Source organism: Chroicocephalus ridibundus, chromosome 7, assembly GCF_963924245.1.
Source record: "Chroicocephalus ridibundus chromosome 7, bChrRid1.1, whole genome shotgun sequence".
In the NCBI taxonomy this organism is placed as follows: Eukaryota; Metazoa; Chordata; class Aves; order Charadriiformes; family Laridae; genus Chroicocephalus; species Chroicocephalus ridibundus.
In genome coordinates this window covers 30022703-30038908 of record NC_086290.1, presented here as the reverse complement: position 1 = coordinate 30038908, position 16206 = coordinate 30022703, and the positions used below count along the sequence as shown (strand labels likewise).

General features: G+C 38.8%; 1 protein-coding gene across 6 annotated transcripts in view; it reads right to left on the bottom strand.

The window, feature by feature from the left end:
* ABI2 (abl interactor 2) overlaps positions 1–16206 on the bottom strand; it is a 71986-nt gene that overhangs the window by 39021 nt on the left and 16759 nt on the right. For all 6 annotated transcript variants that reach the window (XM_063341515.1, XM_063341512.1, XM_063341514.1 and 3 more), the window contains exon 2: positions 1462–1629. In XM_063341515.1, coding sequence (XP_063197585.1) covers positions 1462–1629 — 168 coding nt within the window. The remainder of the gene's footprint in view (positions 1–1461; positions 1630–16206) is intronic.

Here is a 16206-nt window from a genome sequence, read left to right as displayed (position 1 = left end):
AATGCAAAATCCAGTGAACTCTGAATATTTTTACTCATATACTGTCTTTTGCATCAGGCTCTTAAATAGTTGAATAGGTGGCATTAGCCTGTCAAGAAGCACATGCATACACACACAAGCACACACACACACATAGACACAGAGGCATACACACACATACACAGAGTAATCTGTGACATTTTCCGGGAAAAAAAATGAATTAACTTATTCATGGACTAACAAGAAGCATGCAGCAGAAGAAATCAAACTTCTCAGCTTATTTCTGAGGATGCAGTTGCATGAGATAACTGAGGCAATCTAATAGTGTACTACTACCAGAAGGGAAAATCTTTCCCACCCCTTCCTTTGCACCTGCTCTTGAATTCATCTGACCTCTCAGTGAGCCAATTCAGCACACTAAGACAGCATAAAATTATTCACTTCTTTTGCTGGTTCAAACCTCTACTAGCTTAGCAATGCTTTCAGCACCAGCAAGTTAACAGATAAGCTCAATCTGTTCATTTCCTACCTTACACAGCTCCTACTTTCAAACGTCTTTCTAAATATCACCATATTCTTTCTTTTCATTTATGACACTATCACATGGAGATCAAGAAACCCTAGCAGCCAAAAAGTATTGGTCAAATAAGATACAAAATTTTCAGAAAGGATGCCAACCACCTCTTCAGTAACAAAAAAAAACAGAAAATGCTGTATATAACTCATAATTTCCTCTTTTAATCCATCATTGGCATATAAACCTCCAATAAATCTATCATCCATCCTCAGCTCATTTTGGCAGTCAAAATTCTCTCATCAACATGGTGATGGGACATGGCTTCCTAATAATAGTAGCTTAGTTTACCGCTGCTCAGAAAAACTGCAAAGAATGGCAGGAGTTCTGCAGTCATACACAAACGTGAAACATTAATTTTGCCTTCTGATCACATCATTGCAAAGTACATTTTATTAAAAAAAGCCAGAAGCAAACTACTTTTGTCTCTATGCTTTTGTCATTAGATGCCAGTATTACAGCAACAGGAAAAGTAAAAAGATGACAAGTATTGTTTTCCACCATCCATTTCATATTTATTTCTTTTAATTTTAAGTGCTGGTAGCCAATAACTACCAAGTCCAGTAAACCACCAAGTAGAGTTAGAAAGCTTAATCTGACCCTTAACATAACGTTCTGATTTTTCCATTAGCAATTTTTCTGTCCTTTTCACTTATACAGAACAGACCCCTCTTCAACCAATAAACTAGCCAAGAATACGTTTACTCTCTTGTCCTATGCAAAATCCTCACACTAACACAGATAGACAATCACATAATGAGACCCATTCCCAGAATTACTATTAGAAAAAAATGCATCCTTCTGTTTTAAATGTGACTATTTTTCTCATTCACAAAATGTCAGGTGAGAGTTTTACTTGCTCTGTAATTTCAAGAACAAAGAAAAAAAAATCAGGAAAAAAGTCTCACTTGTGAAATATGGTTGATTGAAGATTCCATGCGCCGAAGCTGGGATGCTTGGATATCCAGCATTTGAAGAACATTGTTGGCCAAAGTGTTGATCAGATAGGCTACGCTTGCTAATGACTGGGTTGTGTAGGCTTTGGTTTCTTCCAGAGCTCGCTGCTTATCTGCTGACTAAAAGCAGAAATAAAAGGTTTATTTAGTAAAGTCTCTCACACAAAGATTCTTGTCATTAACTCCTTTGCCTGTCTCTAAAAGACAAAGAATTACACAAGTCAAACTAATTCTACATCAAAATTACCATTTTTCCATTCATTCCACAAAAGATACTAACTTTCTATTTCAAGAGTTTCTGTTCTTTATAAAGGAATTAAGCTAGTATACCTGCTCATCTTTTCTTGAAATACTTAAAATGCAACTTCTTATACAGTATTTTAGCAATAAATTTTAAAAGCACTCTGAGATACTTATTCTTGAGTTCTTCTAAACTTTGTACTTCAATTAGATCTTGTAACAGCCTGCAAGGACCTGCCAAATACCATATTCCTCATCTCTCCCAATTATTTAGACCTCATTAATGCCACAAATGGTTGTTCACAGTGAACGAACTATAACTACCCCTTAAAATGGTAGCTGAATAAAATGTGAGAGGAATCATTTTTAAAAAGAACAAGTCCATGTTTTCTTTTTAAATATGTTTTGTGCTTTTCACATTGCCAGTATTTTTTTCTATGAAGAATCAGTATGATCCATTTTTCTAGTAGTAGAACACCTAAAAATATTTAGGCCATCAAGCCAAAATACATCCATTAAAAGTCTAAAAACATGCATACATTGCAAACAACATTAAAAATAATAAGCTAAGAGTCTAGTTGTCGTGGTTTTGTGTTTCTCCTTGAATAATAGTTAACATCACTAAGATCAAATTCAGTGCAAAAAATACAGATTAAAGCAATGGTAAAGCATACAATTAAGATGTTAAGAAAATTTCCAGTTTCCAAGGCTTTGGAATACACTGAATTTAACTTTCAGATGATCTTTAGCCACCTCACGGGCTGATAGTGCTATTTCTAAAGCAACAGTTGACTAATGTTCTCTAATCCCACCTGCCATTTTAATATTGTATTTCATAATTTCCTTTCCTTTACATATTATTCACAGAGGTTGGGTATTATTCAAGAAATGTGCTTTTATTAGAGGGGGAATACAAAGTCAATTCCATAACTTTCAGCACAAGCTGAATCCACCATCCAATTTATTGTATGTACCTTGTGAAACACTGAAAGTAAGCATTTCAGGAAAATAATTCTTACAGCCCAAGATATTTCCTTAGACCTTGTAGTAAGACTCTTAAAAGAAGATTGCTAGCTTTCAAGGAAAAAAACAAGCAAACTCACATATAAACACAGACACAGGACTTCAGTTAAATGCTCACGTGAAAGATACTCAAAACTTTTTCTTTCCTAGCAACCTCTCCTGTGTCCACAAACAGCAATGGTAACTTGTGTGGCCTGTTAGCATTCCTTCTTCTTGCAGGCCACACTGGTACTCCTTCCTAGTCTGCTTCTAGAAAGGAGGAGAGCGGCAGTTGCTTTTCAGCCACAGAAGAGCTTCCACAATGGTGCAGGAGGGGAGGAATGCTGTAGAAGGTAAGCACACTTGCCTGTGTGTTTCTTTCTCATGCAGCAGCCAAAACCAGACTCAGCAGCAAAAGGAACTGAAAATTTTAGGAGACAGCTTCTCAGGGCACAGTATGATGATGTTCCCCAACACAGCACGCTTGTAAAGGCTGCCTTATATCCAGCTATAAAGTTAGATAACTGCTCTCCCCAGAGCCCATTTAAGAACTCATGACTTGTAGCCAGCTGGATAGCATGTCTTTTATATAACAGAGCTCCAAACTCAGCCTAAGGACTCCCAAGCGAAGGAATAGAGAGCTCTTTGCCTCTTCTCTCACACTGTTGGCTCATGCACTCCTCCCTTCCCTCTCCCTACTCATAAACTCAGCTCAGTCTGCAAATATCACTACAGCAGGCATACATGCTACTGGACACTTTCACAGCTATTCAAACAATTTCTGAATGGCAATAATAAAAATGACCAGAAGCTTGTCAGTTTTGCTCTGCAGCTGCTGACAAAGTCTATTTATAGAAGCAGAAACTGCTGATTTACATTAGCACACTGTACAACCAGAATAGCTAAGCAGAAGCCAGCAAACACATTTTTTCATTAATAGTCACAGTGTTTGAGAACAAAAGGAAAACAATCTATCATTTTAGAAATTATGACCCTCTGCTATGATTTTACTGCTTAAAGAAGCACAAATACACATACGTGTTCAGAGCTAGTCCTTCCACTGATGTAACCTAATAGCTAAATAAATTCAAGTCACCCCATTCACATGAGTTCAAACCAACTAGGAACTGGCTTCTCAATGTTCAGACACATTAAAAATTTCAAAAAACAACAATCCTATAAACACATTTGGAACTATTATTAGCACAAAACCCCTTTTGATTGAGAGGTCTAGTTTGTGTATTTGGCTGACAACCTGAACAACTATCATTTGCTCTGCATGCCTTTATAGAGAGCCCAAAATTCTCTGAAGCAAACTCCACTCACGCTTGGCACAGCAAAGTTAAAGTTTGAACTTTCTCCCTGGATACTGAAAGATGCAGCATGTGTTGAATTTTCAAATTAAAATGACTATTTGAACATACTGTTGTCAAGCCATTTCACAACAACAAAAAAAATTAATCAGTGATAGCGTTTTAAAACAATCAAGTCTACCCTAAAAACTTTCAAGAGATGGAAACTTGAGTCTCTCACAATCACTAGGAAAAACAGTCTAGAATACTTACAGCAAATCTAAAGTTCCTATGTGGAGATTTAATAATGAACATCAGTTAAATTTAACTTGAAATGGTAAGTTGTGTTTAGCACAAAATCTAACTTTTAGTTTGGAAAGTAGATTTCCAGACATGGTATCTTATCATATGCTCCAATGTAACAAGCTTCCCATGTATACTCGCAATGCACATCAAATCATATTGCTTACAACTGCTGCCATGCTCAAACCTAGCAATGGATTCAGACAACTAAATGGTACACTAATAACTGACTATGTAACTATGTAACTAAAGGGATTTCTGCAAATAAGATAACAATTTCAAGTTATCATTAACCAAATTCAAACATAATCCTCATCAGTCTAAGGTCTGATATTCTGATCTTCAGAACACCAAAATACCAGCCAATATGCTTCATACCTGACTGTAAGGCAGGCAAAAAGTTATTTCGATATCCAAACCTACCAAAATTCTCTAGTAAAAGTTAAAAATAATAATTCGGCCCAAATCAAACTGAGAGCCTCTCTACAGTAGTTTCAGTAACCTATGGAATACTGTTGCTACATAGAATATTGAAAACAAGAGAAACATATTCTACTATGTTCATTGTAACAAAATAAAGACTCATTACTGTGAATACTTAAGGATATTAACCAGAATCCTTGAAGTCCTTCAGGTTCTCAGAAACGTTACAGTTAGCATGGTTAAGAACTGGTAGTAAGTATGTTTTCAGCTTGAATGTTTCAGCTGACCTAAATTAAATACCATGATATAGAACATTGAATACCTCTCCATTTTAAAGTCTTTAAATATCTTTAATATAGCACTCACGCACATAAAATTCTGCACGTCTATTAAAAAAATGGACATCATAACACCTATACACACACCACTCTAAGGGAAGCAATGCTTCCAACTGTTAGATCAGCTTGATTGGTACTTCATTTTAATGGATATTAGATTTAAGAAATCAAAGTTTGACAAATAAGTCTTCTACAACACTGCCAACATAGGCAGCCTCTCATTCCTAGTCCTACCACATCCATTCAGTTGCAACAGTACTGTATTTGTAGGGCCGCGTGGTTGATTGAGTACCCAATCTAGTTTACAAATAACCTAAGAAATAAATGGTTATTTTAAACTCCAATCAGTTCTATTATCTTCCCTGCCATGCGAACTTGCAAACACTTGCCCTACAAAAACTAAGTAGATGCCACAAAGAAAGAGCAAATTATGTTTGCTGAATTATGGTTTGAGCAACTAATCATGATATTGTAGAGACTCAGGCTCTAGTTTCATTAGCAGTACCTGTGGAAGTAGAGGTCCCCAATACAAATTGCACCCTCCCTTCGCTGTAGTATAATAGACCAGGAGGTGAGTCCCAAATGAAAATTATCTGATCCATAAACCAAATTACAAGTTTTCCCTCATCCAAACCACTGCATAGCCACAGAACACAAGGAAGCACACAATCAAGAATAAAAATGGAAGAACTATCCAGAGTTGCTCTGCTTGCTAGAGAAAAGGAACAAGTGCTGGAAAGTAGACATCACTGCAGTTTTGGAAGCCCTTCACTGCCTATATATTTTATTTTTTCTTACAAGACCTGTGCACAGTGCCTCATTTGTTTCCTTTAATATTTTTCCACTAACTGTGTTAAGGATGCTGCTGCGTCTCCACCTCTTAAGCTTCCAGCTTCAACTTTTCAAACAATGTTAAGAAGATACTTGAGCATAACAGCTGGATCATCTTCAAAGCCTTAAAAAGATAAAATGTTTAGATCATTGATGTCTTCTGTGCCCACATTATCCAATTTACATGCAGCAGCTTAGCATCTATTCTGTTTATCGTTTTTCTCCACACAATACACAGACCAGGTGGTCCGCACTGACTCACAAAGCAGCATCCTTTTCTCCTGCTCTCAGCAGCGAGAGCACCATTTTAACTCACCACAGAGAGCTCATCTGATGCTCCTGCCAGCCACATATGGGGTGAGGATGTTCTCAGCTACTGCTGGGAGAGGCTACCTCTGCTGCAGGAGGAACTGGTCTCCCATGCACCCAGACACAGCAGCAACCATTGCTCTGCCCAGCTCTCCTCTGGACAATGTTTTCCATTTGTAGGAAGCACCCCCTACTAAAATGGTTGTTTTGCCTCCTCCAGAAAACAAAACAAAACTATAGACTAGATAGAAATATTTCACAGGACGGATCCAGTCTGAGAGCTACAACATAGACTACAGCAACAACTCTATACAAAGCTGGGACTTTTAGGTAACAGGAGAAGATCAAAGTCATTCAAGTCAGCTATGAACGCACAGACTTCAAATTCAGTCTGGAAAGGTATGTATTACATACACAGTGCAGTAGTACGTGCTTGCTTTCAGACACTGCAGAATTATTAACATTTTCCACTTCTAAATGCCAATCCAAAGACGGACACTAAGTCTAACACAGCTCATACAAATCTTCACCTGAAAATATTTCTCATTTTTGTATTTCATTCTGTAACCCACATTGCTAACATTAGAAAGGATGTGGAATTCAACCTAAGTGCAAAGATGACTACCTTTCATGTCAGGATGCACATCCTAGGCATCACTTTTTCTAGCCATTCTGAAAGTTCCATTTACATAGCACAATTACATTACCGGATTTGAATAAGAAATGGCCCGGACTTCTGGCTATATAAGATACCCTTTTACTTCAGGAATTAAACCTCTCAATGTTTTTTGTCCTTCCTAGGGAAATACAAACTTTTGTATTTCTAAAAGCAATATAAAAACAAATTACAAAGAAGAAAAAGTTATATTGAATGGAGAGTGTGGGGCATATGAGGGAATAAAACAGGCAACAAGGTATGCAAAATACCAAAATAATTTGGCTATATGAACAGTAAAAGGGAATCTTACATGCAAAGAGCACAAGGAGCACAAAAAGCAGGGCTAGAAAGGAACCAAAAATATAATGCATTCTCCCACCCCAAAGTGAGATCAGCCAGAACATAGTGATAAAATCTGTTATGCCACTATTAAGAACTTGAACAATTTTGTACAAAAAGACAGCTATTAACTCAGAAAGAAATTCTACAAGGAAACAAATGATGGAGGCAACATAAGCACTATACTAAGATTTACAGAGTATCAATCCAACTAGATGAGAGAAGAAATGCTACCAAATTACAAGAAAAGGGAAGACTTCAAAGACAGCAACACATTAAAAAAGAAAAATACAGCTTTTATGAATTGGAAAGAGCTAATTATGAGAGGTCTGAAGGTGGTGCATGAGAGGAAGCGCTAAAAGCTGTTGGCAGTTTAGTTAGTTATTGTAGCTAGGTTTTTCCTGCTCTAGTTCTAAAAATAAAAAAAAACCCAAAAAATTATTTATTTTATCGCCCGTCATCATCAACTTGGAAGTTCAGAGTTTTCAGTTGGGCTAACAAAACTTATATAATGAATTCTATTAGATGAGCCAAAAAGTCTGGACATGATAAATAAATTGTGTTTCTTATTACAGAAGATTAACACAAGTTGTTGACTTTAGTATCAATATGACAAAAAAAAAAATTCTTCCAAGATTAATACTCAAGTATTGAATTGAGAGGAGAAAAAAAAAAAGAAAAAAAAGAGCTTTTCATTCCTGAGCCTATCACTCACAACTAGCCTAAACCTAAAACTCTCTTAGAAAAAAAATGAGTTCTGAATGGAAAAATCCTGATTCATACTCAAATCACTTCTACAGTGTACAATGCATTTATGCAGTAATATTTAGGTGTCAAAGTGGAAGCTGAGGTTAAACAGTTTGACATGGGACTAACTACACTGAACGGTGTGTCCAGAATCTAATAATCACTTCCACAACATATACAGATTTTCTTGCTATTGTTCAAAACAGTACTGTTTAGTGAAACAAAACTCATATTTAATATATGTGACAAAAAAGTAACAGTGACATTTTAAGAATGAGACAGAAGATTAGTTTCATTTAATCAATATAACAGTTGTTTCTTTTAATTGCTGTTAATACAAACTCAAGCAGGCATTTGTCTTAAGAGCAGCAAGCAAAACCCCTCAGGTTTCTTTTGAGGTTGCATCGGCTTCAAGAAGCCTCAAGAACAAAAGCTGCATGCCACAGAGTTCAACATGCTTGCATTATTCAGTACGAAATGTGCCCAACTGTGATACTGACAAAGCACACTTCAGTTTTCCTGTGAAAAATAGAAGACTGAGCTCTTATATCATCCTTTCCATTTTAATTGTTGCTGAATTCCTTGAAGTTACTGAAAGCCTCATACATAATTAAATATTTTACACACATTTATTCAACTGCACAGATGGTATTTGCTTAGCCTATCCAAGTGCTTTCTGAGATCCCTTCATAAGCTAGAAAAAAATGATTGAGAAGAAAACTGAGCATCATTAATCCAATAATTATTCCAAAACCATGCCAAAAAGTTACATAACTGACAGTGAAAAATACAATAGCTTTCTGTTTTAACAAACTACCTCATTAAATACTTACTTGCTAAAGAGTATCCCTTACTCCTTCTTCACTGCCAGAACCGCTCATTCCCAGCATGAAAAACATGTACCATACAATTCATAAGCAGTTGGTCTATAAAATGCAGGTTAAACAAGCATGAAAAAGCAGAAGCAAACACTGACACATTAAAACAGAAGGAAAGGAGATCTCCCAGAAACCTCAAAATTTCCCTTTTGGATGTGCAGGAGGATACACATATTCCATTAGTACATTGAACACAGAGGGAAACCCAGCCTACCTGTTCTTTAGTATAACCAGAGCACTAAAGTACTTGAGAGTTGGGAGTAAATTTTTTTGCTCCCTGTCAATTGTAAGACTATTCATCTCTAAGTGTAAACATTTTTCTCTACATAATTGCTTATTCATGTAACTACTGCTGTTACCATTATTTTAGGAAGAAGGAGGCCTAACTTGACCGGTTTATGACCCTACTCAAATGTATACAAGTTTATTTTAAAATTAAGTTGGTAGTCATCTAGTACTCTACACCCTAAACATCAGGAATTAATCAAATGTTAAGAAACATAAGCAAACATTTCAGATATGAACAGGAAACACTTCTTCACACATACCCTTCCACAAATGCACTAAGTTCTTTGACAACTTGCTATTCTTCTGTATTCAAAGGAATGCACAAGCAGCAAGATACACTGAGACCACGTAACAGGGAAAGCAACAAGGTATAAACATCTGTCAAACTGAAAAGTACGTTTCTTCACAATTGCATCCAAAGTCTCTACTCAACACCTAAATGAAGGCATTTAAATTGCCATTCACACAAATTTCTTTTAAAATTTAAACACCTTTAAACATGAAGTTACTGAACTCTTCTGAACACAACTTAAAAGAAATGGGACTTGGACTACTCTCATAGTACTGTGAATCCTACATATTCTACATCTAATCAAACACACCATCTTTTGAGCTGAGATCACACAGCAATCAACACCTGTATAGGTGTCGTGGTTTCGGCTGGGATGGAGTTAACTTTTTTGCTAACAGCTGGTGTAGCACTGTTTTGGATTTGTGATGGGAAGAGTGTGATAGCGCACTGGTGTTTTTGATTATTGCTAAGGCCTCTTCTGTTCCTCATACTGCCCCACCAGCAAGTAGGCTGGGAGGGCACAAGAAGTTGGGAGGGAATACAGCTGGGACAGCTGATGCCAACTGACCAAAGGAATATTCCATGCCATATGATGTCATGTTCGGTATACAAAGCTGAGGGAAGAAGACGGAAGGCGGAGGGCATTCGGAGTGATGGTGTTTGTCTTCCCAAGTACTGTTACGCATGATGGAGCCCTGCTTTCCTGGAGATGGCTGAACACCTGCCTGCCAACTGGAAGCAGTGAATTAATTTCTTGGTTTGCTTTGCTTGTGTGTGCAGCTTTTGCTATACCTACTAAACTGTCTTTATCTCAACCCATGAGTTTTTCCTCACTTTTACTCTTCTGATTCTCATCCTCATCCCAACCAGGAAAGTGAGTGAGTGGCTGCGTGGTCCTAGTTGCCAGCTGGGCTTAAACCATGACAATAGGGAACTTCAGTATTTGGGCCAAACATAATCATTACAGAAGATACCAGTTTTTGAATTAAAAATGTATAAATCTGTCATTAAATTTTATAATTCAAACAACATTCAAAAAGCAAGCAATAAATGCAATATTTAAAAAAGAAAGCCATTTCCAAATGCAAGGTTAATTTCTTTCATCATATTCCACTGATATAAATATAAATATGGTTATTTCCATTTTTATAATTAAATTATGATGATAATTTAGCTTAATTTATCTGCATACTAATAGAAAGCACGCTAGCTGAGGAATATACTCTTAGTATTCAGACTTTTGGAAATTATTTGACATTAGGTTACTCTTGTTTTTCATATTACTAAGAAACTGTAATGATTCACTAAACTTCCTGATCATAAGTGTGACTCCCTAATTTTTAAACCAGCTGAAACTCAGAATCAATAATCTGCTGCAGTCAATATCAGGTTATTCACATTAAGTTGAAGACTTTTGTTTGCATTGCAGTTGACTCATTTCATATTTTCATTTCTGTGCTGAGCCTCAAAATGTAGGATTGATTAACAGCTAGGAAAGCTACCTTTCAAAGAAATATACATGAAGCCTGACCTCCTAAATGGAAAAGCAACTTTTTAAAATACATACGGCTTCCAAGCTTCCTGTCAAGCCAAGACAGCTTCCTGTCACTGAGGGCAAAACTAACTCACTGATTTGAAATCTATGACAAGAATATCAGTCTATTGCACCCAAAATAAAAAGATAACAAATGTTAGCTGTGGACAAGCACAGCTTCCCTGACGTTTAATCAGTTGCGCCACTGTTTTCATGCTGCCAGCATCACTGCAACAAATCACGGAATCTTCAGAGTTGGAAGGGACCTCTAGAGATCATCTAGTCCAGCTCCCCTGCTAGAGCAGGATTGCCTAAAGCACATCCCTCAGGGCTGCATCCAGGCGGGTCTTGAAAATCTCCAGAGAAGGGGACTCCACAACCTCCCTGGGCAGCCTGTTCCAGTGCTCTGTCACCCTCACCGTAAAGAAGTTTTTCCGTGTATTTGAACGGAACTTCCTGTGTTCTAGCTTGTGCCCATTGCCCCTTGTCCTGTCGCTGGGAACCATTGAAAAGAGCCTGGCTCCATCCTCCTTAAACCCACCCTTTAGATACTTGTAAACATTAATCAGGTCCCCCCTCAACCTTCTCTTCTCCAGGCTGAAGAGTCCCAGCTCTTTCAGCCTTTCCTCATAAGGGAGGTGCTCCAGTCCCTCAATCATCTTGGTTGCCCTACGCTGGACTCGCTCCAGTAGTTCCCTGTCCCTCTTGAACTGGGGAGCCGAAAACTGGACACAGTACTCCAGTTGTGGCCTCATCAGTGCAGAGGAGAGGGGGAGAATGACCTCCCTTGACCTACTGGCCACAGTCTTCCCTATGCAGCCCAGGATGCCATTGGCCTTCTTGGCGACAAGGGCACACTGCTGGCTCATGGATAATTTGCTGTCTACCAGGACCCCCAGGTCCTTCTCCTCAGAGGTGCTTCCCAGCATGTCTGCCCCTAACATATACTGGTGTTTGGCATTCTTCCTTCCCAGGTGCAGGACCCTACACTTGCTTTTGTTGAACCTCATTAGGTTCTTCTCTGCCCAGCTCTCCAGCCTGTCCAGGTCACGCTGGATGGCAGCACGGCCCTCTGGAGTGTCGGCCACCCCTCCCAGCTTGGTATCATCAGCAAACTTGCTGAGGATACACTCTGTCCCCTCATCTAGGTCATTAATGAATATATTGAACAAAATTGGTCCAAGTATTGACCCCTGAGGGACACCACTGGTTACAGGCCTCCAACTGGACTCTGTGCCGCTGATCACAACCCTCTGAGTTCTGTCACTCAGCCAGCTCTCGATCCACCTCACTGTCACCTCGTCTAGCCCATACTTCCTCAGCTTCCTAATGAGGATGTTATGGGAGACAGTGTCAAAAGCCTTGCTAAGTCAAGGTAGATGACATCTACGGCTCTCCCCTCATCCAGCCAACCCGTTAAAACATCATAGAAAGCTATCAGATTGGTCAGGCATGATTTGCCCTTGGTAAATCCATGCTGACCACTTCCAATAACTTCCTGTTCCTCTATGTGTTTGGAGACGACATCCAGAATGAGTCGCTCTATTACCTTCCCAGGGACAGAAGTGAGACTAACCAGCCTGTAGTTCCCTGGGTCCTCCTTCTTGCCTTTTTTGAAGATTGGAGTGATGTCAGCCTTCCTCCAGTCCTCAGGCACCTCTCCTGTTCCCCATGACCTTGCAAAGACAATGGAGAGTGGTCTAGCGATAACATCTGCCAGCTCTCTCAGCACTCGCGGGTGCATCCTGTCAGGGCCCATGGATTTATGAATGTCCAGCTTGGCCAAGTGGTCTCTGACCCGGTCCTCCTCAACTAAGGGAAAATCTTCCTCTCTCCAGACCTTCCCCCTTGCCTCCAGGGTATGGGATGCGTGAGGGACGGCTTTATCAGTGACGACCGAAGAAAAGAAGGCATTCAGTAACTCTGCCTTCTCTGTGTCTTCCACCACTAGGGCACCCATCTCATTCATCAGTGGACCTATATTTTCCCTAGTTTTCCTTTTTCTGTTGATATACTGGAAAAATCTCTTCTTGTTGTCTTTAACTGCAGTGGCCAAGCTGAGTTCTGATTGAACTTTGGCCCTTCTAATCTTCCCCCTGCATAGCTTTGTTATATCTTGATAATCCTCATAAGTTGCTAAGCCCCTTTTCCAGAGAATGTAAGCCTTCCTTTTTTTCCTGAGGTCCAGCCAAACAAAGCTCTCTATTTAGCCAGGCTGGCCTTCTTCCCCGTCAGCTCGTCTTTCGGGACATGGGGATGGCCTTCTCCTGTGCTTCTAAGAGCACCTGCTTGAAGTATGACCAGCTTTCCTGGGCACCTTTGCTCTTCAAAACTGCCTCCCAAGGGACTGTCATCTGTTTCCTTAACCATCACCAGAAGCAAACTTTGTCTTTATTTCCATATATTCACAAGCATATTTCACATGCAAATGTCCTGCTCTTCAAAACTGGCGAGTTCCAATTCTTTGAAAGTGGAGCCAAAGTCCTGTTTATACAAAAAAAACCAAACCAGAGCATGTTGCATTCATATAAATTTACTAGGCAAGGTATAGTAAAGTTTGTTCACAAGAAACTGAATAGCACAATAGCACCCAAATGTATTTGTATCTGAAATGTAGTTAACATGTAGTTATATTTATAGTTATTCATCACTTATTTACAGTATCAGATGTAGCTCTTGCTTGAGAAGCAAGCAGCAGTGAGAGAAACATATTCCCCATGTGCTTTTAAGACTTACTGCTCATTCTGTTAATGAATGCAGGCTTCACCTTACTCTGTTAGCTCTTCTGCAATAACACAGCTGAAAGAAGTGGATCATTTTATAGTTCATACAACAACATAACTACTATTAGAGTTCCAAATACAAGGCCAATTTTGGCTTATTACCAGTACAAATTCAACATATTTGTGGCCATAAGAGACTACGGCAATACAAATGTGCTGAATGAAGAAACCCAGAAACAGCAAAGATCCGTAGACTTAACTCTACTGTCTCGTGTATCTGTTGTTCTACAATTCTTCCTCCACCAAGGACGCTTCAGTGTGCAGAGTTTCCACTGAGCGTACAAGTAAAAATCATTGATTAATTCAATTCAACTCAAATTTGATTTTGCAGCTACTTGATAAAAATAAAGCAAGTCATTGTAGCATTTGCAAAAGTTACTTTTCAGATGCAAAGCGGCCATCAGAAGTTAGAACAATCATATAATTACATTCTGCTGTACAAAAAAATATTATTTCCACCAATTGTTTCTCCTTAGTAATATCAGATGAACAGATTTTTTTTCTCTCTCCCTCAAGAAATCTGACAAAATCTACCATTTCTCAGAAAGGATATCTATTTCAGCTTCCTAAAACATTATCTAGTCGCAGGGGTTTACGTAACATCTGAGTTATTTCCCAACTTTGCCAGTTTCTTCGTTCCAGTATAAATTCTCAATTCAGTTCATTACATAGCAATGACTAAGGCCAACTAACGCCTTTAATTTAGAGTCACAGGCAGAGTTATCTGTGGCAGTAGAACCAGTTTCTGCTTCCAAGTGTCCACTGCCAGACATTACAATATAGCAAGAAAAGCTAAGTAGGACGCGCAGCCATGTCATCCACCGTCATAGTTTATAGCCTTATGTACCAATGTAATTAGTCAGATGGTAGCACAGCTTGTAATTGCCAGAGTGCAATTGCAGCTTGTAAGGGGAAGATATGCACCCTACTCAGCCAATAGCTCCCAAAAGAGAGGCAGGCAAATGTGGAGATGACACCTGCATCAGATACCATGGCTACCTCAGGCTGCCACGGAGCTGTGTTGCAGAGTCACATTTCACTAGGCACTGTAAAAAGGAGTATGGTAGCCCAAGGAATACAAGCTGCTGGAAAGCCTTTGCTGTCTGTCTACAACAAATACAATACTGTTGTCCTCAGAACCCTTCCCACATTGTCAAGCCAACTAACACAAGTCTTTCAATTGCCATTCACTGTCCCTACTTCCTCACATAAGCACACTCCAAAATTTTATCCTTCTAGAAGTTATTATATTTTAAATTAGCTAGCTTTAATAATCATGGCTAAAAAAAAGCTTTAAAAGAAATAAAGCAGCACAGCTGCCAGGTAACAGGAGTATGCCATTTCAAAGATAGTAGATAGAGGAGAGGGCTTAAACTAGCTGGAAGCAGGAATTTGCATAATCACTCTTCCATTTCTAAGAAATAACTACACTTGGATTACACAAATCCCTTGCAGTGATCAATTAACTCTAAATTTGAAATTATTCTTACATGGACGTACTGAAAGGAACAAACTGTCTTCAAATACACGCTCACAATCTGACAGAACAAAAAAAAAAATCTTTTATTTTGTATAAAAATGTAGAGATCAAAATAAGAAATCTTCACAACAACAACTGCAGCATACAATACTCCTCTAGGAGGCAACAGAACCATTAGCACCATACTAGAACTCCAAAACCTAGCGATTTATGCTCAAATTAGCAGAGCCTAGGAGAGCTGCAGTGGCAGCTGATACGCTCTAAAGCACAGAACTAAAAAAATCAGAAGAGGCTTCCCTGTATTTCTCCATGAAAGGTTCCCCAATCTTTCCTGCTTTCTTTTTCTGCTTTTAAACAAACAAACAGCACAGCCTTCCTTGCCTATTGTAGAACCATCTAAAGACCAAAGTTTCCAGCTCTCCAATGCTACATCTTCACACATGCCAGAGTCCTATCACCCAAAATGCACATTTGCACCCTGTTCCATGTCCAGACACAAATATACTCTTGTCTGACTCTGAAAAATCACGACAGTCCACAAAACTCACAGGCCTTTTGCCTTGCTCTCGTTGTAAGAGCTTGCCAGAAAAAGAACAGAAACAAGCAGACGACAGGTCAGTTTGTTCTTTATATCCATGTTCAGCCTGCTGAAAGCTGACCTGTTGTACTGCCCATCTGCTGACAGTGGTGGTAGCACTCAACGATACTGAACCAAGAATGAAGTCTAACTAAACAAACTATCACGATCAACAAAAACAAGTGAAACAAAGTTAGTAAAAGTTAACTCTGAAAACTGCTAAGCAAAAGTAGCGCCACCTTATTCAATAGATTTGTTCCCTCTGTGCCCTGAGAGCTGTATCTGCTCACTTTTCTAGCAAAGAATGTTTTTACAACCTTTTGCTCCTATTACCATAGCAATGGACACAACACAATATTGGCAGAGTGAGAAAGGGATTCTAG